Source organism: Phyllopteryx taeniolatus, chromosome 18, assembly GCF_024500385.1.
Source record: "Phyllopteryx taeniolatus isolate TA_2022b chromosome 18, UOR_Ptae_1.2, whole genome shotgun sequence".
Classification (NCBI taxonomy): domain Eukaryota; kingdom Metazoa; phylum Chordata; class Actinopteri; order Syngnathiformes; family Syngnathidae; genus Phyllopteryx; species Phyllopteryx taeniolatus.
This window is the reverse complement of record NC_084519.1, coordinates 19,112,882-19,137,288: the sequence shown is the minus strand read 5'-3', so window position 1 is coordinate 19,137,288 and position 24,407 is coordinate 19,112,882. Positions and strand designations below refer to the sequence as shown.

The window sequence follows — 24,407 nt, the reverse complement described above, 5'->3', positions numbered from 1 at the left end:
TTTTTTTACTGTGCGCAATCTCTTTAGAACATTCTCTCGCAGGCTGGTTGCCTGGCACCCTTCAATCATGAAAACAACATCAGATCAATCATGACATTAAAAGAAGTCATCATCAACATGCACTTTGCACATTCTGCCTGTAGGGGTCTACAAGCAGATACAAGAACGAAGACGAGGAGGGCCTGTAGGGGGTGTGGTCAGGGATGACAGCGGGCGTGGTTAAATGTTTCTAAATGCTGTGTGACTCCGGATACTTCAGGAGTTGTTTGGAATTTCTTTCTCTACTTCGACCCCGCGAGCAACTAGCACACATTTTGACATGTGACCAACAACAAGCAGGTAAGTTGAAGGACAGTTTGTCCTCTGACAGACAGACGGACTGACAGACCAATGAATAAAGAGATTAAGAGGATGGAAGTGATGTCAGCACTTATCAGGATGAAGCTATAACTAAAGTTTGCATGGAAATCCTGATGAGTCGCACAACCTGTGGATGAAGCTTAGACATCGAATGAACAAGAGAGCGCTAGCGCTCAAGTACAGAGTCCAGGGGCGGACTGGAGGGGAAAAAAGTGGCCCGGGAGTCATGGACAGACTGGCCCAGTTCATACGCGCCGTGGGAAGCCAGCCAGCCAGCCAGCCAGCCAGCCGGCAACACATCATTTATGTAACCTGATGATTAAAAAATAATAATGAATTTGATGCTCTTTTGGACCATAATTCATGGAGTAGTTGATAACCTGAAAAACCTAAAACTATAAACAAAGACAAAAGGAACAGAGAAAGGACCCTCGGTCATTTTACACTTGAGACTGTCTGAGTCTTGGGATGCACATGTCGTGGAAACAATGAGTCCCAACACGGGAACAATTACCGTAATTTCTCGTGTATAATGCTCAGCCATGTATAATACGCACCCCCAAAGTTGACTTCAAAATTCTGGAAAACCCTTCTATAATAATGTATAATGCATTTTTACAATGCAGGATTTTGCTTCTACCCATATGATCAAAACATGAAGTAGTATCTGTATTTTGTTAGTTTTTTTTCAAAGAATTATTCTGAAGTTAACCACTTGGTTTGAACACATACTCCTTTTTTTTATTTACTTGCTCTTATTTTGAAATTCACAGCCCTACTTTTATTTAGTAAATTAGAAAACACACAGTTGTGCTCATATGTTTGATTACCCAGGCAGAATTTGTAAGATGAGTACAATTCTTTAAAGAAAACTTGAAGGACCAGCCGAAACACATTTAATTTTATTTGAATGAGATTAAAATTAAATGGTCAAGTAGTTCAGAAAAGCATTATCATTAAACAAAACATAACCAAAAATAAATTCATGATGGTTGTTGTTCAGTCATCAGTCATATTTAAAAAAACCAAACTATTTCACAAATTCTGCCAGGGTTTGTAAACTTATGAGCACAACTGTACATATATGTACCCCTGTCATATTGGAATGAAAGTGTAGGCTACACCTTTTTTAAAACTACTAGGTGGCGGTGGCATTTCGGAATGAAAGTGTACAGGTTTTTCATAACCACTAGATGTTCTCTGCCAATTGACTGTCTGCTGTCGTACGAGAGCGGCTCCAATTACCGTAGACAAATTCCTTGTGTGTTTTTTGGGACATACTTGGCAAATAAAGATGATTCTGATTCCAGCCAATCGCACGGCACAGATATAATGATATAAGAGCATCTTAATTCAAGAATATCCTTTTTAAGAACAATTCACTTTGAATTCTAAATCTAAGCGTAATGAACATTGACATTGTAATGTAGAAGAATGAATAAAATATCTCAGATAAAAAAATACATCTAAAACAAACTCAGGCTCTGTTCCCAAAAATTGCACTTCTACCAATGTGAAATATTGGCACAGCGGGATAAACAGTCATAAATGCCTTAACAGGCAATATACTACCAATCAAGTTTTCAGGTGATTACGAAAAAGTGTCAAGTAGCAACATTAATGACAACAGAAGTAGATCAAAGCCAACTGTTTTGATTCAAGATGTGTGCCACTTTTAAAAAGTCTGCAGTCTTTCTTTAAACAGCTACATCTCTTTACAATCATAACGCTATACTGTATATCATAGTCATGTTTGGATTTGCATTGTTGGGCAAAGGGTTCCATAATTGCAAGCTGACGGGACACGGGAAATTGCCACCGTGTTTTTTGTTCCCAGCTGAAGAAATTAGGTGCGATGGTTGTGTTTAAAATGGATTTAGTCACTTTGAGGTTTTAAGTTATGTTGTCTTTGTTGCGACTTCATACATATTGGACATAGCAGCTCGTTGGTGCTAGCGGGATGGCCGCGTTCCAAAAGGTTTCCATATCGTCGCAGTGGCATTAGGCATTTATGCAGCTCAATTTTAAGAAAACTTAGCTTCGTGTTCGCTAGCGCCCGCATTTCATACACATGCGAGCGGGTGACACGCACATGGCCAATCAGATGGCGGGTCGCTATCTCTGATTGGTTCAGCAGACACACGATGTGTCTGCTTTCAAGTCGCGGAAATGTTATTTTCTTACTCAAATGACTGGGCAGCTGTGCGCACCGCACCCTCTGTTTGCTTTTTGGTTTCATTTGCTTCTTTGTCTTGTGGCAAGGCCGGCCCAGCAGCCCACCGAGTATATCCCCGGTCTCCCAGTGCGCCAGTCCACCCTTGACAGAGTGTAAGTACTTTTGCGAGCCCTGATAAATAATTATCTTCACGATGCAAGCAACAGGACCACTGACGGGTCGTGTCCTCACAGAAACAGCAAAGTTCTTTGGTGTTGAGGGATAGATGGACAAATAAAAACAGGCATAGCTCCTCAGAAGCGCCGCTGAGGAGTTATTAATAACCAACATGGTTGCTGCCGCTCGACTAGCAGGATTCTCGGAATCTGAGTCACCGGCTGCTTTTATCCACAACATCAGCACAAGCCCCCGACACCCGGACTCCCAGGATCACTCACGATGCCGTCATTGTTGATCGTATGGAAGCTGAGTGGGTTCTATGATGTCATATCACCAGTGAAAATGGATATATTTCTGATTATTCACACAGCAGTTCAGCATGCGATCGAGGAAGTGCACCATGGAGAAGCAAGATGACGGACACAAGAAGCCAAAGTCTCAAGGCTCTGTGAGGCAGGAAGAGGAAACGTCGGCAGAGTTTTCAAAGAAGAAGGCCAAAGTCCAGCGAGAGGAGAAGGACAGGAAGTTGGAGCAGAAAAGTCCAAAAGTCAACTTGTCCAAGAAGGATTTGCTCCAGCTGCTGGGAATCATGGAAGGTGAAGTACAGGTGGGACTAGTCTGTAGGAATGCCTGCAATCTTGACTGGAGTGAACTAAACCGTGTGTGTGTGTTTGTGTGTGTGTGTGTGTGTGCGTGCGTGCGGGCGTGCGGGCGGGCGGGCGTGCGTGCATGCTCAGGCCCGAGAGGATGTCATCGGCCTGCTGAGGTCTGAGAGAAGCAGACCAAAGAAGCTGGAGTCTCGTTACGGATGGTCCGTTCCCGCCAAGGCGCTGCAGGCCCTACAGAGGGATGACGGCATGTTCACCTGCCACAACCGCCCTACGGACGATGTGTACGAGAAGCCAATGGCAGAGGTGAACAAACGCTAACAAAGAAGTGTGAATATCAGCATCTTCTCACATGAAGCCAAATGTTTGTGGTCAGCTGGATCGTCTGGAGGACAAGCAGAGGGAGACGTATCGTCGCATGCTGGAGCAGCTTCTGCTGGCTGAGAAATGTCACCGTCGCACTGTCATGGAGCTAGACAGCGAGAAGAGCAAGCACGCTAACTTTATCCACAAAAGTGACGACTTCACCAACCTGCTGGAGGAGGAGAGGGAGAGGTGAGTGCAGAGAGGACAAGACAGGACGTGGCGTCAGCAGGTTTCTGGTGGTAAACTTTCTGCTCGCCCTCGATTTCAGACTGAAAAAATTGTTGAAGCAGGAAGAGGCCTACCAGGCCCACAAGGACAAAGAGCACAGCAGGCGGCTGGAGAAGCTCCGAGCCCAGTTGGTCAAGCTCAAGTCCTTTGCCCTTATGTTGGTGGATGAGCGACAACTGAACACTGAGCAACTGGACCTACAGAGCCAGAAGGTCCGAGAGCTCACTCACAAGTTGCAGGACAAAGAGCGGCGGTTGGCGGACATCGCCGACGTCGCAAAGGAGGACGGCCGGAAGGTCCTCAAGATTGAAGCAGAGCTGGAGCACAGGGTGGCTACTTCCAAATTTGAGATGGAGGAGATGACGGCCAAACTGTCCAACCAAGATTCCCAAAACCGACAGCTGCGACTGAAGCTTGCTGGACTCGCCAGCCAAATAGAAGAGCTCCAGGAGAGCAACCGGTGGCTGCAGCAATCAGACGAGGACCTACACGACCTGAGGGACAAGATCAGCAAAGGCGAATGTGGCAACACCTCCCTCATGGCTGAGCTGGAAACCCTCCGGAAAAAGGTGCTGGAGATGGAAGGCAAGGATGAGGAGATAACCAAGACCGAGTCTCAGTGCAGGGACCTTGGAAAAAGGCTGCAGGATGAGGAGAACGTCAGCAAGGAGCTGAGACTGGAGGTGGACAAGCTGCAGAGGAGAATGGCTGAGCTGGAGAAACTCGAGGGGGCTTTCGGTAGGAGCCAGACGGAATGTTCACAGCTTCACGCCAAGATGGAGAAAGAAAAACAGCTTGGGAGCGATCTGGAAGGCGAGCTGGAGACGCTCAAAAGACGACTCAAAGAAATGGAGTCCCTGGAAGTAAAGCTGGAGAGGGCAGAGATGATCCTCAAAGATGATCTCATGAAGCTTAAGTCCTTTACCGTCATTCTGGTGGAGGAAAGAAAGAACATGGCGGAGAGACTGAAACAGGAACAAGAGGAAAAAGAAGAGTTGTGTCACAAGTTTAAATCTGAGGAATGTAAAGTGACCGAAGTCATGGAAAAGCTGATTGACGACAGCAAAAAACTCCTCAGATTCAAATCTGAGACAGAGGTCAAAGTGGCTAGAGTCAGTGAGGAGAACGACGACTTGAAAAGTAAACTTTTGAGGGAGCAGGAGCGATGTCGCCAGCTCAACACTGACATGCGGGAGATGAAAGCAATGATGGAGGAGACGCAAAAAACAAAGACAAATCAAGAAGGTAAAATAAAAGAACTCACACTAGAAACGGAGAACCTCAGAAGTCGACTAGAGCGACTGGAGGTCGTCGAGGGGGATTTGATGAAGACTGAGGATCAGTATGAACTGCTGGAGAAAAGGTTCAGGGTGGAACAAGAAAAAGCCAATTCCCTCTCCAAGCATGTGGAAGAAATGACAAGACAGACAAGTCACCTGGTCAGGAGCAAAAGCATGGAGAAAGGACAAATGGCCAGTCCGGAGGCCCAGCTGAGAACACGCTGCAAAATGGAGGAGGCCAAAAGCCGAGATCTGGAGGTGCAAGTTCAAGCCTTGAAGGAGAAGATCCACCAACTGATGCCCAAGGAGGACCAGCTGTCCCAACTACAGACTGATTATTCTGTCCTCCTGCAAAGGTTTCTGGAGGAGGAAGAGAAGAGGAAGAGCGTCAGTCAAGAAGTGGCTGACCTCAGCCAGAAACTAGAAGCCAGCAGGCGGTACAGCCGCACCTTGAGGCCTGGTATCAACGGCAGGAGGATGGTGGACGCTCGGCTCATGTCCACTGCTGCGCAGACCGATGCCTTGGACGGTAGTTCTGCTGAAGATTTCATCCGCAAGTCCGTCCTGGAGGAGAAGCACCTCATGAGCAACCTAAGGCAGCGTGGTCTCAAAAAGCCTATAGTTCTTGAACGCTACCCACATGCTATGGCAGAACCCGAGACCACGAGGATGAGGATGACTCCTGAAGTGTCCATATCCCAGAAGCCAGGCAAACCGCTTCACATCCGGGTGACGCCCGATCCAACTGACAGCACCGCCACCGTGGAGATCACTGGCCCGCAAGCCCGAGACTTCTTTTCCAGCACCACCGTCATCCCGACCCTCGGCCTTCACCAACCTCACATCACCATCGTCCCGAAGGCCACCGCCGTCACCACACAAAGCAAAACCTGTGACGTGGCAGGCCCGGTCCAGTCCCCCGTTACCATAACGACCATCTCCAGAACGAAAAGTCCTGACACGAACAACAGTCGCCTGGCGCCGCTGTCCATCGTCACCATCAGCACCGGCCCAGTGCCTCGAGGGCAAGCTTCGCCAGAACCTCCTCATGGGACCGCGGACCGCACCGTCATCACTGTCGGTCCCGACAAGCGACCTGGCACTGCGGTGGCCCCGAATTTCAGCAACAACATAATCACGACAGAGGACAAGAAGATTCACATCCGCCTGAGGACCACCGAAAAGCAGGACAATGAAACCGCCCAGCGAACCTTAGAAGGGAAGACCGAGGCCGGCAAAATGAGCAGCAGCTTAACCATCACGCCCGTCACCGCAGCCATGTGCAGGCCAACGACATCTGTGGTGAGAGCACGGCGGCAATTTTGACCACACATTCACATCCAGTCCAGATGTGGCGGCAAATCTATGCCGACTCACACTTTAAAGTAGAAGTACAGATACTATAAATAAAGACTGGTAAAACTCAACTCATGCACTGAAGTAAAAACATACACACACTTTGAAACTAGTGTCAATTACTTGTGTGTATATATATATATATATATATACAATACCTGTTTTGAGAACTTAGCACAACGTAAAATAAACAAAAAAGCCTTCTCTTCACACAAAATAGTTTCCATCCCTTATTAAACTTACGTTATGCTCGAACCGAGAAGAAAAATAAAGCTAGCTAGCTTTGGTTCAGGCTTTTACAGCAAAGCAAGGTGTTCCCATTTGAACTAAGAGAAAGGGTAAACGAGCAAATGGTGTTTCCTGCTGCAGACCAGTTGGGGGTGGTCCACTCGTCTCCCCGTCGCTACGAAGGCCGACAAGACCGGGACAGAATCCTGCGAGAGTCAGGTGCTGAAAATCAAACTGAGAAAGTCGTCCCCGGCTTCTTCTGCACCGTGAGACCAGAGCTGAAGCCTCCATGCGTTGCCATGGCAACCAGTCCAAGGGACAACACTTACATTCATTTTCCAAAACAACACAACTAGACTACTGTTTCTTCTTTGCGTCAAGTGTGAGTTTATCATATCAATTGTTCTTTAACTTAAGGATGTTAACATCAACACGCGCCACTGAATGATGTTCTATATTTTACATACAAAAGATGTACAGTGGGCCCCGCATATTCGTGCGGTTCAGCTATTCACAGATTATTTTTTTTTTCAATCTTTTTTTTGGGGGGGGGATTGGGGAACCAATCCTGTTTTTCGTGGCTCACACTTGTAGACAGTATATCCCCGCTTAGTCAAGTTTTTTTGGGTTAAAAAAATGATTTCATTCATTGCATTGGTAATTATTCACAGATTTTTGCAATTCGCGGTCGGGCCCGGGCCTTATCCCCCGGCAATAGTGGGGGTCCACTTTAATCATTTTTGTGTGTAATTGTTCGTGTTTCCAGCAACACAAAAGTGTAAAAGTGGGTGTATACCTTTGGTAGTGGATAGGGATTGGTGGAGAACCAGGAAGTGAACAACACGTGTTTTTTCACAATGCACATTGTTGTAAGCATGTAAGCAAAGTGGGGCGGGACATAAACGTTGAGACAAGAGAAAGCCGCTTTGGCCCAGCAATAAAAACTTCCTCCAAAAAAGTTTGTCTCGTCTTTGTCGGGATGATTCAATATGACAACTCTTAAATTTTAGCAAACTAAATAGAAACAATCATAAATTAACAAAAATGAGGTGAGGGACCAGACAAAGCACGGCTCAAAGACCCCCTCTGATGATGAAAAACTATGGACTCAGTTTTCCCTTGTGTGGACGCGGGTCACCGGGCCCCCCCTCTGGAGTCAGGCCTGGAGGAAGGGCTCCAAGGCCGGTGGCCGGGCACAGCCCGAAAGGGTAACGTGGTCCCCCCTTCCCATGGGCTCACCACCTGTGGGAGGGGCCATAGGTTTCGGGTGCAGTGCGAGTTGGGCGGTGGCCAAAGGCAGGGACCTTGTCGATCCGATCCCCAGCTACAGCAGCTGGCTCTAGGGACGTGGAACGTCACCTCTCTGGCAGTCCTCTCAAGAGGGGTTGGACTTTCTTCCACTCTGGAGTTACCCACGGTGAGAGGCGCCGAGCACGTGTGGGTATACTTACTGCCCCCCGGCTCGGCGCCTGTACGTTGGGGTTCACCCCGGTGGACGAGAGGGTAGCTTTCCTCCGTCTTCGGGTGGGGGGGACGGGTCCTGACTGTTGTTCGTGCCTATGCATCAAGCAGCAGTTCAGAGTACCCACCCTTTTAGGAGTCCTTGAAGGGGGTGCTGCAGAGCGCTCCCGCTGGGGACTCCATCGTTCTGCTGGGGGACTTCACGTGGGCAATGACATTGAGACCTGGAAGGGCGTGATTGGGAGGACCACCCCCCCTGATCAGAACCCGAGCGGTGTTCTGTTATTGGACTTCTGTGCTCATCACGGATTGTCCATAACGAACACCATGTTCAAGCATAAGGGTGTCCACACGTGCACTTGGCACCAGGACACCCTAGGTCGCAGTTCGATGATCGACTTTGTGGTCGTGTCATCGGACTTGAGGCCGCATGTCTTGGACACTTGGGTGAAGAGAGGGGCGGAGCTGTCAACTGAGCACCACCTGGTGGTGAGTTGGCTCCGATGGTGGGGGAAGATGCCGGTCCGACGTGGCAGGCCCAAACGTATTGTGAGGGTCTCCTGGGAATGTCTGGCAGAATACCCTGTCAGAAGGAGTTTCAACTCCCACCTCCGACAGAACTTTGCTCATGTTCCGGGTGAGGCGTGGGACATCGAGTCCGAGTGGACCATGTTCCGCGCCTCCATTGCTGAGGCGGCCGACCGGAGCTGTGGCCGTAAGGTGGTCGGTGCCTGTCGTGGCGGCAATCCCCGAACCCGTTGGTGGACACCAACGGTGAGGGATGACGTCAAGCTGAAGAAGGAGTCCTATCGGGTCATTTTGGCCTGTGGGACTCCAGAGGCAGCTGATGGGTACCGGCTGGCCAAGCGGAATGCGGCGTTGGTGGTCGCTGAAGCAAAAACTCTGCTATGGGAGGAGTTCGGTGAGGCCATGGAGAAAGACTTCCGGACGGCTTCGAAGAAATTCTGGTCCACCATCCGGCGTCTCAGGAGGGGGGAGCAGTGCACCATCAACACAGTGTATAGTGGGGATGGGGCGCCGCTGACCTAGACTCGGGACGTTATGAGCCGGTGGGGAGAATACTTCCTCAATTCCACCGACACGCCTTCCCATGAGGACGCAGAACCCTATCTCTGAGGTTGAGGTCACCGACGTGGTTAAAAAGCTCCTCGGTGGCAAGGCCCCGGGGGTGGATGAGATTTGCCCGGTGTTCCTAAAGGCTCTGGATGTTGTGGGGCTGTCCTGGTTGACACGCCTCTGCAACATTGCATGGACATCGGGGAGAGTGGCAGACTGGGGTGATGGTGGACCGGAGGTTGTGTTCCAACTACAGGGAGATCACACTCCTCAGCCTCTCTGGTAATGTCTATTCAGGGGAAGTCGAATCTCAGATTGAGGAGGAGCAGTGTGGTTTTCGTCCTGGCCGTAGAACAGTGGACCAGTTCTACACCCTGTGCAGGGTCCTCGAGGGTGCATGGGAGTTCGCCCAACCGGTCTACATATGTTTTGTGGACTTGGAGAAGGCGTTCGACCGTGTCCCTCGGGGAGTCCTGTGGGGGGTGCTCACGAGTTCACGAGTGAGGGAAGAATGGAACGGGAGATCGACAGGCGGATCGGTGCAGTGTCTGCAGTGATGCGGACTTTGTATCGGTCCGTTCTGGTAAAGAAGGAGCTAAGCCGAAAGGCTCTCGGTTTACCGGTCGATCTACGTTCTTTAAATCACAAACAATGGCGGTGTGCGCTCGAACCATCTCCTTTTCTGGGTCACACTGAGAGCAAGCGCATCGTCAGATTGACTTCAAACTTCACAGAAAACAAGAATATTAATATTCAATCACGTCCATAGACTGTTGTTTTGTACTGTGTCTGAATCCTCGAAACGTGTGATTTTCAACAGCGAAAACACCTTTTGCAGTCGGATTTGCGCTGTAACAACCACGAGGAACATTTTCATCTTTGTCAAAACTTCAAATCAACACTAATGTAAGGTAGATAACGATAATGAAAACGCACCCACCCCATAAGAATCTGAAAAGTATTCCTGTAGATGTCATTGCCTCCGATGGCTCAATTAATTTGAGTTGAATTCGATACGTGACCAAGCTTGAGTTGTAACTCAGTTTGATCGTACATCAAATCAATTTCGCCCAATTTAAGAATTTGAAAAGTTCTGAATCCATTCCAGCCGCACAAAAATCACCACCATTTTTGTCACGTTATTGATCAAGAGATTGTATAATACGGCGAATCATAAAATAATCTGCTTTTATTTGGCGCAATTACTGTATGTTGTGTGCCTTTAAGGGGCGTGGCCTGGTGAGTGACGCCAGGAGCCGGAGTCCTGTTGGCCGGTTGACTTGGTCAGCGTGAAAGCGCCCCGCGTCAACGCGCAACGTCTGACGTAGCAGTCGACCAGGAAGTCAACAGAAGGGTTTTTTTTTTTCCCGCCGAAGAAGTAGAGCGCACTCGGCAAGATGGCGTCGCTGTCTTTTTCTCAAAAGAAAGCCCTGGCGTTGCTCATTTTAAGGAGGAGGAGAAGGAGGAGGAGGGGGAGACTTGCTGCAGGAAAAAAGCCGATGTGGGTTCCTCCCATTGTCAAGGCTCGTCGGAATCTCGCAGAGTTTGGACTTGTTCGTGAGCTACAATTTGACCAAGACCGCTTTGAGCTATATTTCAGGCTAAGCAGAGAGCAGTTTGAAAGCCTCCTGCGGAGAGTTGGCCCAAGTATCACGAAGAAAACTACAAACTTAAAGCAGCCCATTTCGCCAAATCAACGTCTGGCCATTTGTTTGAGGTGTGTGACAATCAAGAAAAGTGCATATGTGTGTAATTACTATCATGTTGAAATGTATTATACTTCTCGTCTATCGGGGAAATTCAACTTACACTGTGCTGTATACTGTTTTTGTTGCACAGCATACAGAGAAGTAAACATAGGTCCTTCTTTGTATCTCCATATGGACCCACAACAGATTCCTGGCAAGCGGAGACTCCTACACCGCCATTGCCTCCAGTTACCGCTTGGGGATCTCGACAATATCAGGCATCGCATCTGATGTCTGCCGGGAGATTTGGAACCACCTGAAGGAGGAGTTCCTACCTGTCCCGAAGGCTGCAGATTGGAGGGAAATAGCCCGAGGTTTCAGGGAGAGGTGGGACTTCCCCAACTGCTTGGGAGCCTTGGATGGCAAGCACGTTGTCATCCAGGCACCAGCAAACTCCGGCTCGCTATTTTACAACTACAAGGGCACCCGCTCCGTGGTCCTGATGGCCGTCGTGGATGCCAGCTACCGCTTCAGGGTGGTGGACGTGGGCGCTTTTGGACGCAGCAGCGATGAGGGAATTTTTGCTGCGTCAGCTTTTGGACAGGCTTTGGGGCGGGGCACCCTGGACCTGCCGGAGGATGCCCCTCTCCCTGGCGCTGCCCACCTGGGCCCCATGCCTCACACATTTGTGGCAGATGAGGCTTTTCCTCTCAGGTAAATGTATTTTACTGGGACTTTTACTTCGAACATGCTGTTAATATTTCACACAACAAACACGCTTTTATCAAATGAATAGTCACAATTTAAAAATACAATTCTATATACCCATACAGTACATACATACACTACCTGTCTAAGTAGTATAGTTGTCTTTGATCCATCCATCCATCCATTTTTTTCAACACCGCTTATCCTGGTTAGGGTCGCGGGGCGCCGGAGCCTATCGCAGCTGACTTCGGGCAAAAGGCGGACTACACCCCGAACCGGTCGCTAGTCAGTCACAGGGCACGTATAGACACGGACAACCGTTCGCACTCACATTCACACCGTCACTGAGTGGGAAGTGAACCCACGCTGCCCGCACCAAAGTCAGGCGAGTGCACCGCTACACCATCAGGGACCTGTCTTTGATCATTTGTGTAATTTAGCAAAAGTGTGTCGTTAACATTGCTGCTGCTTTTTTTTTTTTTTTTTCAAGGACAAATTTGCTCCTGCCCTACCGCGGAAGAAACCTTTTGAGTTCGGAAAGGATTTTCAACTTCCGCCTCTCCAGAGCTCGCCGAGTAGTTGAGAACGCCTTTGGGCTCCTCTCTGCCCGGTGGAGGATTTATCATCGCGTGATTGGAGTGAAACCTGAAAATGTGGATTTGATTGTGAAGGCCACTGTGGCTCTTCACAATTTTCAGAGGTGGAACTCGGCAGGGCAGGCCGACTTCACGCAGGAAGCCGAGGCATGCCCTGCGCGTGCCCTACGAGAAGTCCCGACTGTCAGCTCCGACCACGCCTGCAAAGATGCCACTGCCGTCCGGGACAAGTTTGCGACGTACTTCCTCTCTGCTGCCGGTGACGCGTCCTGGCAGAAACAGCTCGTCTGACCGCTTACCTGACCAAACCGTCTCCTTTTGCCGCTTCAAAAAACAAACAAAAACAACGTTCGCCTTTAAGAGCCGGTCATTTTTCCCTGCATTTCAAAGTTTCAAAAAAAGTAACACTGAATGTAAGTTCCTAACTCATCATCGTCATTCTACATAAAACTCTATCTGTGCACAGAAAAATCTGGAAAAAAAACAATACTTCCATTGGCCAAAATGTTTTATTGAACAGGTGTGTAAACTGTGAAGACAAATTGAGAACATGCTGAACTATAGAACGAACAAACATTGATTGAAGAGCAACTTAAAAGAATGACATCATGTCTATGAAAACTGTACGGTGAAGCACCTCCAGAATTTCTATTTTGGCCTGACGCCTCTTTTTAGGTCACCTTCTGTTGGGTTTAGGGTACAGGTTGGCATTTCATTTTTGTAGGTGTCGGGGTGCTGCATGTGCCTGCCAAGTTTAGCATTGTCAAGTGGGCTGCCAAGCCACATGAAGCGATGGAGCGAAAAGTAGTACTTGGCTTTTGTGACTGGGTTCGATGTGTGCGAGCTCTGCTCCAGTTTCAATTCCTGGGTTAACCACCAGAGGTCGCCAAACCACATTTAGATCATGTGTATGAGTCTCCAGTTCAAGCATAAGTCTTCTTAACATTTGAATACTATCAAAACCAATATCATAGTAAACAAACACATACTGTAGGTGTGACGTACCAAGATAGCTCTCTGATCAACTGAAAGTATGGCAGCCGCAGAACGTTCGAAAAAGGTCAAACTCTACTTTTACGGGGTCACAGGTCACTCACTTCCTGTTGGGTTTAGGATATGCGTGGCTTTGAAGTTTTCGTACATCTGGGGTTGCTAGACGTAAAATATCTCAACAATACATTTATAACGCTCCTGATGTCAACTGAATTTACCAAACTGTTATCATAATTTTTTGAAAACAATGAAAATTGCTTCTATTGAGTTAAAATTACATGACCAGATAATTAACTGATGATGACGACAAAAGATGGAGAGGAAGTGAAGAGGAATTGAAACACTTTCAATCTGAATTAAGATTGCATATCCTCAGATTTTTAGTCAAATTGGACTAATTTCTGATTTCCTTAGTCCTCTGTCAAAGCAAACAAGCAAACCTTTGTGTTTTAAGCAAAACAAGACATTTGTGGACTTCAGCTTTTGGAAAAGCGATCAACATGATTGCCTATTTTCTGTCACGTTTGGAATCGAACACGCACCCATTCATCCCCAACGAGTGCTCGGTCTGGAGCCCAATTTGTTATCCAAGGCCAACCAAACGCTTAAATCAAAACTCCGATCAACGTATGAGGCTCGGCTCATACATTTTACAAGATGTGCAAAACAGTGAGTGGCTTTGTTTATTACATTCCAACAGCTAGCAAGCAAGCTAATACACTGTAGGTTACAATAGTAACAGTCACAATATCTTTTGATTTGGGCGTTATGGCGTGGAGTGGACTGGAGGTCACTGACGATGTAGTGGTCCACTCGCCTGACTTTGGTGCGGGCAGCGTGGGTTCAGTTCCCACTCAGTGACGGTGGGAATGTGAGTGCGAATGGTTGTCCGCGTCTATAGTTGCCCTTCGACTGACTGGCGACCAGTTCAGAGTGTAGTCCGTAGGTTCCGGGGTTCATCTCCTTGCCGGTCGACTTTTCACAATCACCGACTCACTCCACATTAACCCTCCTAACGTTAACATGACCTCTTCATGTGTCATACATTGTCTACATTAACACAGAAAAGAGTTAGTCAACTTACATGACTTTTTCGTCCAACATTTTTATCGGTCCGATTGTTTGTGTGGGTGCATTCAAGCGTAGTTCGGAAATGCGTGCTATAGCGTGTTAAAAAAGGATTGTAATAGTTTGAATGGCTGTAAAATTGTGTTTGTGTGTATGAGTGAGGGCTAGCAGGGGATTCAATGTGTGTGGATGGCAAGTAAACCAAAACACCAAGGATGCCGAAAACGCCGTGCAATTACGAGGGAACTGGGACTGCCTTTCACATGTAAAAAAAAATAAAAACTATATATATATATATATATATATATCATTCTTTTCAATATATGCTTTGGCATTGACAAAACAGTAACCCGCATGGAAATCGGTTGAGAAATGAGCAGGTTAGGACTTCATTTCAATGTCCATGCATTGCCTTCTATTGGAACGATGACCTCCCCAACATGGCTGTCACGTAGGCACGTCAATCAGTGTTTATATTTATGGTTCACCCCTCTCGCCGCAACGTACAGGCGCCCGTCAACATGCCCGAACAAAAGTAGATATCCATCCATTCATTTTCCATACCGCTTATCCTCACTCGGGTCGCGGGAGTGCTGGAGCCTGTACCAGCTGACACATTAACACAAAATTCAGTTTAATGACACGGTTCAGTTAAAATGATCCACTCGTATAACAAATGTATTAATATTAACAGGCAGCGTTCGGCCTACACACACACACACCCCGCCTGCACTGTCTAGAGGCGTCCGTCAATATGCCTTTACAAAAGTGTCCTAAGTTAAGCAGTGGGTATACTGATGTAGCAAAATACACACAATAATTAATTGAAAAAATATATAGTGACATAGTACAGTTATAATCATAGTACCCCAGTACCAAGAAATCGGCCACTTGTATAACAATAAACTGGCCTGACAGAGAGCTTCCTTAGTGTTGTCCGGCTAGAAGAAGCGAGCAAGATGGCGGCGACATCAGCAGCGATGAGGCGTTTCGAGCAAAACCTTTCCTCCAAAAATCACCAAGTACCGGACTGGACCAGCAAAGAACTCAGCACCGGGGTCAGTATCTATTTTGGCTATCAACCGAATTCAAAGTATATCTCGTTCTAGTGGAGGAAGTATTAATATTAAACACCGGCAGAATGAGACAGCAAATCTGTAGCAGCTAACGATGCTCCAAACTGAATGGACCGAACAGGAAAACTAAGTTCAGAAGAAGGTTGAAGCGGAAGTTGTGCGTCTTTGCTTAAAGTTTTAAACTGATACTATAGGGCAACACAGTAAGTAAGTGGACTGCACAGCGTGGGAACACCCGTGATATGTGTAGGGTTTACATAGCAGAATGATAGATTCTGCTGGGATATAACTAAACTGTCAACCGCTTGTGTGCCACCAGACCACCATCATGGCGGTGGAGTACGACGGTGGCGTGGTCATCGGCGCTGACTCCCGTACCACCACTGGGTGACTATCATTTTGTGTTTAGCACCGGCGTGCGGGCGCCCGTATGGTAAACTGTTGTTCGTTTGTCAGAGCGTACATCGCCAACAGAGTGACGGACAAGCTGACTCCCATCCACGATCGCATCTTCTGCTGCAGGTCCGCGAACGAACGCCGCTTCCTGTTCTTCAAGTCATCGCCTTCATCTTCCTCACGTGTGTTCTTGTGTTGCAGATCTGGATCAGCTGCAGACACTCAGGCCATCGCTGAAGTGGTCACCTATCAGCTGGGTTTCCACAGGTGGGAATCTCCGCCGCTTCTTTTCCCGATGCAGCATTCGGCGCTAGAACGGCCCGGCTCGGCTCGGCTCGACCGCCATCCGCGCGGTGACAACGCAAACTAGTGCTGGTCGATAGGTTTTACGACGTTCCGCTGAGCTGTCCTTCCGAGTCCGTTGGTTTTGATGCCGTGTTTAGTCCTAGTCTACAGACACGGGCACGGCCGTCTTGTCTAGCCGCTCCCGGTGACTGTGCATCACAAATGTGACACCACCGCTGTTAGATTTGTGAGTGCAGGTGCAAGTACTGGCTACATGCACACACACAAGCTTTTCACGCTAAAAGTTTTGTTGAGCGGACAACCAGTTTGACACACACACACACACATATATATATATATATATATATAAATCCCTAAATCGGAAGTAGGGATGGAGTCAAGGATGGCGAACACCCAAACGCGAGTGCAGATGACCGGTTCCGGCATGAAAACCTTTGCCCGGTCTCGCCCCCAGCATCGAGCTCGACGAGCCACCGTTGGTGGAGACGGCCGCCAATCTGTTCCGAGCGAGCTGCTACCGCTACAGAGAGGAACTGACCGCCGGGATCCTGGTGGCCGGCTGGGACCGGAGGAAGGGCGGACAGGTAACGTCTCACCGCCGCGTCCCACCGCGTCCCCCCACGGGCGGTCGAACCCAACGGTTGACCAGATGACTTAACTACGCCGCGTCCACATTTGACCATTGAAGTCGACTAATGGCTCAGCACGTCTTTTTGGTATCTCGTCTTCCAATTGGCCAATTTACAGAGGACTTTGGACTCGCCCACCTGCAGCCGTTGCCGGACTAGAACGCTCTGCAGAGCCGCCAAACTCGGTTAGAATAGGTTGGGATTTTCCATTGTAGTTAGCTTTTTTTTTTATTCCGTTTTGACTTTTAAACGTTTTTCCACATTCAATTAGTTTTCATTTGGTATTACAGCAGGTTTGTTACTTTTTATTTTTCCAAAAGTGCTTAGTTTTATTTTAGGTTTCATGAGTTTCCCTTCTGATGGCTTTGGCAAAAGGGATATTCCAGCCCTGTGAAACCGAATGCAATTCCCTTGGGATTTGGCCTGTTGATTCCAACTGAGGTGTTTATATGGAGCATTTTCATTCGGTTTGGGCTTCTAATCGCAATAGAAGGCTCCATGCGAAGCCCCCTTTTGAGGCCCCTGACGTTTTTTTAATGTATATAAATGTTAGTTTTTTTTCCCCCATGTCTTGGCATTCAGGCGATTGAGTTTTTTCAATTGTTTACGCAAGTTCTCCAGCTTTAGAGAGCACCTGTCCTTTTTGCGTTTTTTATTCACCGTGTGCTGTGATGTATTGTAATTAGAATCAGAATCGTCTTGTTCATTTTGCATATACATTTGCTTCTATTTTGCATTGTTTTACTCTGCTGTCTGCAGCCCCGTTGCCAGTGCAAATACCTTACCTGGATAAATCAAGTTTACTTGGTTCTAATCCAAATATGACTTGACGTTCCGCGCTAAGGAACGCTCAGTGACGTCACCGATTCGACTTGAGCTCCACTTTCAAAACTCTTTTTGTGATTTTCCCCTGTGCGTCAGGTGTACTGCGTTCCTATTGGTGGGATGTTGGTGAGGCAGCCGGTGTCTGTCGGCGGTAGCGGCAGCTCGTACATTTACGGCTTCATGGACTCCAACTACAAGGTCGGACTGAACAAAGAGCAATGTGTGGAGCTAACTGCTGCGGGTACGCACCTACACCCTACAAAATCAACCCTGATAATGACGACGACGACGACAATAACAACATCGGTGCTGCCGATGTTTTTGATTTTTTGTTTTTTTTTTCTCGGTCAGCTTTGTCGCTGGCCATGGAGCGCGACGGCTCCAGCGGCGGCGTGATCAGAATGGCCACCATTTCCGAGGAGGGTGTGGACAGACGCGTCATCCTGGGAAACCAGCTGCCCAAGTTCTCCACACACTGAAAACTCACACACACACACACACGTTTACTTTGTCAATAAAAAGTTCGTCAGAATCCTCTTTATTTGCCAAGTATGTCAAAAAGGCACAAGGAATTTGTCTCCGGGAGTTGGAGCCGCTCTTGCACAACGACAGAGAATACTTTTGAGACATAAAGTCCTAAAAAACACAGTCACTGAGCAATAAAAGGTTACCAGTTGTGCGGTAACGCCGGTACCATTTATTGAATTTCTTTCTTTGAGTCCTCCAGCAATTAGAGCAGTTTGAAACGACTAATAGATCCATCGTCCGCAGCGATGAGCATTGTGCAAAGGGCGCAGAGACTTCAAGGAGGGGATGCGGTTTCAAGTGACTCAAAGTGGGACAATAACGTTGCAGATGCTACTCGGGCACAGATATGCAAATAGTGCAAAGTGGCGAGACGACCACAGTGAGTGCCCGAGTAACGTGTAATCGGCCCCACGGAGATGTGACGACAACATTGGCAGCATGTTGCAATGGACTTGGAAGTTTAGGCTTGAAGAAGGCTTAGTTATTGCTGCTTTTTCTGCAGAATCGATTCGATTGCCGTTGGATTTCTGCTATTGAAGCAAAGCTATAAGTTCCTGCAATATAAAAAGACGAAGAAGAAAAGAGTTCAGGAATGAATGCGCAAGCAGCTTTCCGTTCTTCCTAAAAAAACAAAGAATGACACGTTGGGTATTTCAGACAGCCACACAAACCGTGTGGCCTCAGGAAAGCGAAGAAACAATGGAACACCCCATTCATGTGCTAACAAATAGCAGCTATGTACTTCCCCCAGGCGGCCTAGGCGCCGACACCTTCACGTAACTTGTTTTTGGGAAGGGCATTTCCATTCCTTGAGGTGCGAGTGTTTTGAACAGGGGCGAGACTAGGTCCAGTACTTTGGGTGGGCTGAGCCCATGACCTCATTTTGGAATGTCCCCTTCTGAAATCCCCCAAAAGTTCCACTCGAATCGGTTGTTCACTGGGAACATTTGAGTGCACTAAGCATTCGGACACCACTTCAAAGCGGCGTCGTGGCTCGGGAGGGACTTCGGACACAGCCCGTGTCAGAGAGTCACTATGGAGGTTGAAGTAGCCAAAATACGCAACCTTAACATTGAAGGTGAAGAAATTCTGAGCGTGAATGCGAGTTGGTCTTAAATTAACTGGTGACCGGATGGAGAAAGGAAAGGAAAGGAAAGGAAAGGGGGGGGGGGGACGGGACAAAAAAACTCGGACCGCATCCAGCGTAGGTGAATCACCTGCGTGACGTCACTGAGCCGGGCGGTGCCAGCGTCTTGTTTCTCTTCCTGTTTTCGGGCACGTGACAAAAACCTGAAAGGTGAGCCGCTCCAGGACGGAAGTGAACATGTCTCCATCGCCTCTCCTCTTCTTTTTCATCCTCCTCTTGGCGCGTCCTCGCGTCGGGCACGCGGACGCGGACGCGGACGCGGGGGTTAGCGCGCCCTGCTTCCGGTTCGCCCAGAAGGACTTCGTGGTGGACCTGGAGGACGCCGTCGACGAGGGCGCGGTTCTCTTGGCCGTCCTACACGCGCGCAGCTTGCCCGAGTGTCGGGCCGCGTGCTGCGCGCTTCCGCAATGCACCATCGCGCACGCGGACGCCAACCTGACGTGCGCGCTCTTGGACTGCGTGCACAGAAACAAGTTCGTGTGCCGCTTCGTCCGACGACCCGGATACCGGAGCGTCATCAGGGACGCCGAGTACCGGAAGTACCTGGAAGGACCGCAGGAAGGAGGTGGGTACAAAAAGTCGTCCCGCTCTTGTTCGAATGCCTGCCTTCGACCATTTCAACTCGGTCGAAACGAAAAACGTGTGCGCACCCTCTTCACGGGGGATGCCAGTTTGGTCACATTGAAACTCATGTCAAATGTTGTTGGCGTGATTTCAGAATCCGAATCAGAATCCTCTTTATTTGCCAAGTATGTCCAAAACACACAAGGAATTTGTCTCCGGTAGTTGGAGCCGCTCTAGTACAACAGACAGTCAATTGACAGAACACTTTGGAGACATAAAGACATTGACAAAAAACACAACAACAAACAACAATTGTGCAAAAAGATGCAGAGTCCTCAGTTCGAATGGCTAATATCGCAATAGTCCGGTGCAATGACCATTGTGCAAAGGGCACTGAGACTTCAAGGAGTCTTCAAGACTTTGTCACATGATCAGACAGACGATTCGAGTGGTAGCCCGAAGAGTAGCAGCGTCCTGTGACAAATATTGAGAAAGTTGTGAAAATGGCCCAATGTGTGTGTGGCCAACGTTTTGATGCCAAGTCAAGCGCGGTCGTGGCCATTTTTGGTCGAATCAGAGGTTCAAACTTTCACAACTTTCTTCATCTTTATCCTATTATTAGCAGCTTGGTGCCGTGACAATGCTTGCGTAGCACACAGAAATACGCAGCAAGTTGTTAATTATTTACAATTCAAAACGGTAGTTCTATATATTCGAAGGACACGTGTTCTACGTCATCGGTCGCGTGTACGCCGCGAAGGTGAAAAGCGCCAACGCAGTCAAAACAAACGAGAGACAGTCAGCCGCCAATTTGAAGCACCTCTGGTTCAGCCCAAATCAAGTCCCGCTGTTCTAGTAGGCTTTTCCTGACATTTTTAAACGCCGTTTTTGCTGACCCCTATTTCGAACTGCGGCTCCGCTAAACTCCGTGCGCTTCCCCAGATGAGCCGGCGCCGCCCATCGCCATCGCGGGTCGGGACCTGGTCGTGCAGCCCGGCGCCACGGTGACGCTCGACGGCATCCAGAGTTTGGCCCTCGGTGACGCCCGCATCACGGACTACGATTGGACGCTGCAGAGCGGCGGAGACGCCGACGTCGTCATGGAGGTGACGCGCGCGCTCCGCCTGCCGTTTGAGAAGGAAACTCACCGGTTGTGATGAAAAAGGACGGTGGCCTGGAAGTGCAAAGCAATATAACAAAGTGTTCAGAAAACACATGAACAAAAGCAGAAACACTTTTACAAAAGACAAATTACAATTGAGACCCGGAACCCGGAAAGGGAACGTCCCATTTCACAGGCACTTTCTCGGCAAGACCCGCCCCGCTTCAGAATCAGAATCAGAATCAGATTCAGAATCATCTTTGTTTGCCAAGTATGTCCGAAAAACACCCAAGGAATTTGTCTCCGGTCGTCGGAGCCGCTCGAGTACGACAGCAGACGGTCGATTGACAGAGAACGCTTTGGAGACAGAAAGACATTGACACAAAAACAGTCGCCGGTACGATTTTTTTTTTTTTTTTATCATTCTTTTTTTGATATCTAATCGCTATTTGGGATGGAAATCTCGTTCCATCTGCGTAGCCTACCCTTCCCGCGGTGCAGGAGCCAATCATGTTGAAGCGGGGCGGGTGGGATTTCGAAGAATGTCTGTGCACTGGGGCGTTCCCTTTTTCCGGGTTTCGGGTCTCAATTGGAATTTGTTTCGGCTTTTGGTAATGCGTTTCACAATTTGTGATATTGCTTTGCAGTTCCAGGCCACCGTAGAAAATAGCTTTTATATATATATATATACAAACTTATTTTAATAATCGGCTATCTGTCAATGATTTTTTTTTTTCGATTCATCGGTGAATGTGATTAAAAAGTTTTCATTTCCATCCCTTTAATCAAAAACAGGACATTGTTTCCAATGGATAGCGCAGAAAATCCACAAACATAACTTGATGATTCCGTAGCGTTCGTCAGAAAATCTTTGGTCATTGTTTTCCAAAGTGATTCTTTTTATTTTTACGACACACAAAGATAATTCGTCTGCTTTTATGGAAGACGGTAGAAATTTTAGTTCTTCAAACGATGACTTGATTATCAGAAGAGTTGGATAATCGATGACTTGTCGATGAATGGCTTGATTGTTTCCCCTCGCATATATATTGAACAAAAATAAAAACCAAAGGCCCATTTTTTCAACGTACAGACAAGTCCTGTTTCATTGTTGACAAATGTGTCTCAATCTGTGACTGAGCACTTCTCCTTTGCCGAGGTCCTCCGCCCATGTCGCAGGTGTGGCATTGGAAGATGCCGAGCGATGAGACATTGCACAGGTGTGCCTTAGGCTGCCCACAGTGAAAGGCCACTGTAAAATGTGCAAGCTCACATTTTCAAGCGGCCTTTTACCGCGGGCACCCTGCGGCACAGCCGCGATAATCACGGCGTCTAACTGGCGTCTGGCGATGTGCCACGGCTGCGACGCGGACAGGTTATCTCGCTAACGAAGGCCAACGACGTCATCCACGCGTGACGTCCCGTTGCAGAAGACTCCGCTGGCCGACCAGGTGCGACTGTCCGAGCTGACGGCGGGACGCTACCGCCTCCGGCTCACCGTCACCGACTCCAACCGGCGATCGGACAGCGCCGACGTCCGAGTGCTCGTCCTCGACGCCGACGTGTCCGCCCGTGAGTGCTAGCGGGAATTTTGTTTGGGGAAAAGTTTGATTTCATGAGCGCGAGAGCCGCAAACACCGACTATAACACACCCGCTCCCCGCTCACGCTTGAGACCTCGTAACGCTAACGGCTTACGTGACACCGCGTGGGGAAAAAGGCTAACGGGGGCCAATTTGCACATTTGCTCATAGGGGTGTACTCACTTTTGCTGCCAGTGGTTTCGACATTGATGGCTGCGTGTGGAGTATTTTGAGGGGACGCTAAGCTTCTGCTGGCGAGAACACTTGAGAAAAGCTTTTGTGGGCTCACGATGCAACTTTCTTGTCGTGCGCGCGAGAAACGTTTCGCTGCAGATGAGAAACGAGAAGCGAGAATGTGAGAAAAGTTCTAAAGCGCGCGGGCGCTGCGTTTCAGGCTACTGCTTGTCCGAGGCCAAGGCGGGCCCGTGCCGCGGCGCTTTTCCTCGATGGCGATACGACGCCACCGCGCGCCAATGTCGGCAGTTTGTGTTCGGGGGATGTAAAGGAAACCGAAACAACTTCCTGTCCGAGGACGAGTGTGTGCAGGCCTGCCGTGGAGTCACACGTAACACGCACGCACATACACGCACACACACGCACGCACACGCACGCACACAGTAACGTGTTGTGCTTGTTCCCCAATGACATCATCAGAACTACAGCGCATCGCTCTGCCGGCTGGCGGTCAGTCCCACAATGCACCTCTTCACATCACCTGCTGGCCAGCATGTTGAGTGTGTGTGCGTGTGTGTGTGTGTGTTCAGAGGTGTGCGGCTCTGTGTGTGATTCTGGTCAGCTGAATTGCGGCGGCGGCTGCTGCCTGGACAAAAGTTTGGAGTGTGACGGCGTGACGCAATGCAGCAACGCGGCGGACGAGAAGCACTGCAGCCAATGTGACAATCACGCACACGCGCAGTCTCTGAGACACGTACACACACGCATACGCACACCCTCTCTCTAATACACACATCCACAATCACACATTAACACCTGTGTGTGACCTGTGACCTCCGCTTCCTTTCAGTCAACGAGACGTTCTCTCGACTTCTGGACCTCGACGTCAACCAGAGAATAGGTGAGATGAGGCCGCTACGTGCGTGTTAGCGTGGGGCTCATAAGCCACGCCCCCGTCTGCCCGCCCCCCCGCAGCCCGCTGCACAGAGCCCCCCCAAACGGGCCCGTGCCGCGCCAGCCACACACGCTGGTACTACAACCCGCTCAACGAGCGCTGCCAGCGCTTCACCTACGGCGGTTGCCACGGAAACGACAACAACTTCGCCGAGGAGACGCAATGCGACGCCGCCTGCCACGGCGTCACGGGTACGCACGCTCACATACACACACGAGCATACACGAACACACACAGGTCGGCGGCGCCGATGACGCGGCTCGGTGTGTCCGCAGAGCGCGACGTGTTCGCCAGAGGAACGTTTGAACGCTTCGAGGACCAAGACAAAGAAGAAGAAAGCGGCTCGGGTGAGTTGGAACCTCGCGACCCGGAGCGAGACGGCGGACAGCAAGTGACCTCGCCGCCGTCGCTGTGCGGTCAGGTTCCGTGGCGTTGGCGGTGATCCTGTCGGCGGCCGTCTCGGCGTCACTGGCCGTCCTGGGCTACTGCTTCCTGAAGAACCGCAGCCGGCGCTCGGGCGGCCACGCGGAAGCGGCCCGCCCGGCCGCGTCGGCGCAGGACCCGCTCGTTTACGAGGGCGCCGCCGATCCCTTATAGCGGCCCGTCGTTGTCACGCGGGTGGCGGTGGAAGCGGGCGTCGGGGGTGTGGCCACATTGGACGGCCTTTCTCTTCCATTTGGGTCATCGCTTGCCGAAAATAAAGTTCCTCTTTGTTTGACGAGAGTTGTTGCCTTCATCGTCAGCGTCGTCATCCAAGCCTCATAAGAGTCG

General features: G+C 49.2%; 4 protein-coding genes and 1 long non-coding RNA gene across 10 annotated transcripts; 4 read left to right on the top strand and 1 right to left on the bottom strand.

Annotated features, from left to right (window-relative positions):
* Positions 1-190: 190 nt before the first annotated feature.
* LOC133468409 (filamin-A-interacting protein 1-like) lies at positions 191-7,708 on the top strand. Of its 3 annotated transcripts, none has more exons than XM_061754284.1 (6): positions 191-339; positions 3,066-3,302; positions 3,433-3,609; positions 3,680-3,858; positions 3,938-6,479; positions 6,903-7,708. In XM_061754284.1, exons 2-6 carry the CDS (start codon positions 3,075-3,077, stop codon positions 7,029-7,031), a joined length of 3,255 nt encoding a protein of 1,084 aa, XP_061610268.1. In that variant the 5' UTR covers positions 191-339; positions 3,066-3,074; the 3' UTR covers positions 7,032-7,708. The 3 variants fall into 3 exon arrangements, with proteins under 3 accessions (XP_061610268.1, XP_061610269.1, XP_061610271.1); XM_061754285.1 differs by having other exon boundaries at positions 2,623-3,302; XM_061754287.1 differs by lacking the exon at positions 191-339 and having other exon boundaries at positions 3,164-3,291.
* A 2,943-nt stretch (positions 7,709-10,651) lies between these two features.
* On the top strand, positions 10,652-12,917 carry LOC133468394 (uncharacterized). The gene is made up of 3 exons (XM_061754250.1): positions 10,652-11,016; positions 11,195-11,701; positions 12,186-12,917. The coding sequence occupies exons 1-3, from the start codon at positions 10,697-10,699 to the stop codon at positions 12,580-12,582; spliced, it is 1,224 nt and encodes a 407-aa protein (XP_061610234.1). The 5' UTR covers positions 10,652-10,696; the 3' UTR covers positions 12,583-12,917.
* Positions 12,918-15,130: 2,213 nt separating this feature from the next.
* On the top strand, positions 15,131-18,116 carry psmb6 (proteasome 20S subunit beta 6). The gene is made up of 7 exons (XM_061754254.1): positions 15,131-15,410; positions 15,748-15,815; positions 15,885-15,950; positions 16,026-16,091; positions 16,585-16,714; positions 17,681-17,825; positions 17,936-18,116. Exons 1-7 carry the CDS (start codon positions 15,312-15,314, stop codon positions 18,061-18,063), a joined length of 702 nt encoding a protein of 233 aa, XP_061610238.1. The 5' UTR covers positions 15,131-15,311; the 3' UTR covers positions 18,064-18,116.
* LOC133468397 (uncharacterized) lies at positions 18,107-19,468 on the bottom strand. Its single transcript, XR_009785490.1, has 2 exons — positions 19,330-19,468; positions 18,107-18,666 (listed from the first exon to the last, which is right to left on the bottom strand). It is a non-coding gene; the product is annotated as an uncharacterized LOC133468397 (long non-coding RNA).
* Positions 19,350-24,354, top strand: LOC133468392 (kunitz-type protease inhibitor 1-like). 4 transcript variants are annotated; one of them, XM_061754247.1, is made up of 10 exons: positions 19,351-19,824; positions 20,766-20,929; positions 22,359-22,497; positions 22,902-23,072; positions 23,162-23,191; positions 23,272-23,400; positions 23,532-23,582; positions 23,657-23,827; positions 23,912-23,983; positions 24,058-24,354. In XM_061754247.1, the coding sequence occupies exons 1-10, from the start codon at positions 19,437-19,439 to the stop codon at positions 24,231-24,233; spliced, it is 1,491 nt and encodes a 496-aa protein (XP_061610231.1). In that variant the 5' UTR covers positions 19,351-19,436; the 3' UTR covers positions 24,234-24,354. The 4 variants fall into 4 exon arrangements, with proteins under 4 accessions (XP_061610233.1, XP_061610231.1, XP_061610229.1 ...); XM_061754246.1 differs by having other exon boundaries at positions 19,354-19,824; positions 22,356-22,497; XM_061754249.1 differs by lacking the exon at positions 23,272-23,400 and having other exon boundaries at positions 19,350-19,824; positions 22,356-22,497.
* The last annotated feature ends 53 nt before the right edge of the window (positions 24,355-24,407 follow it).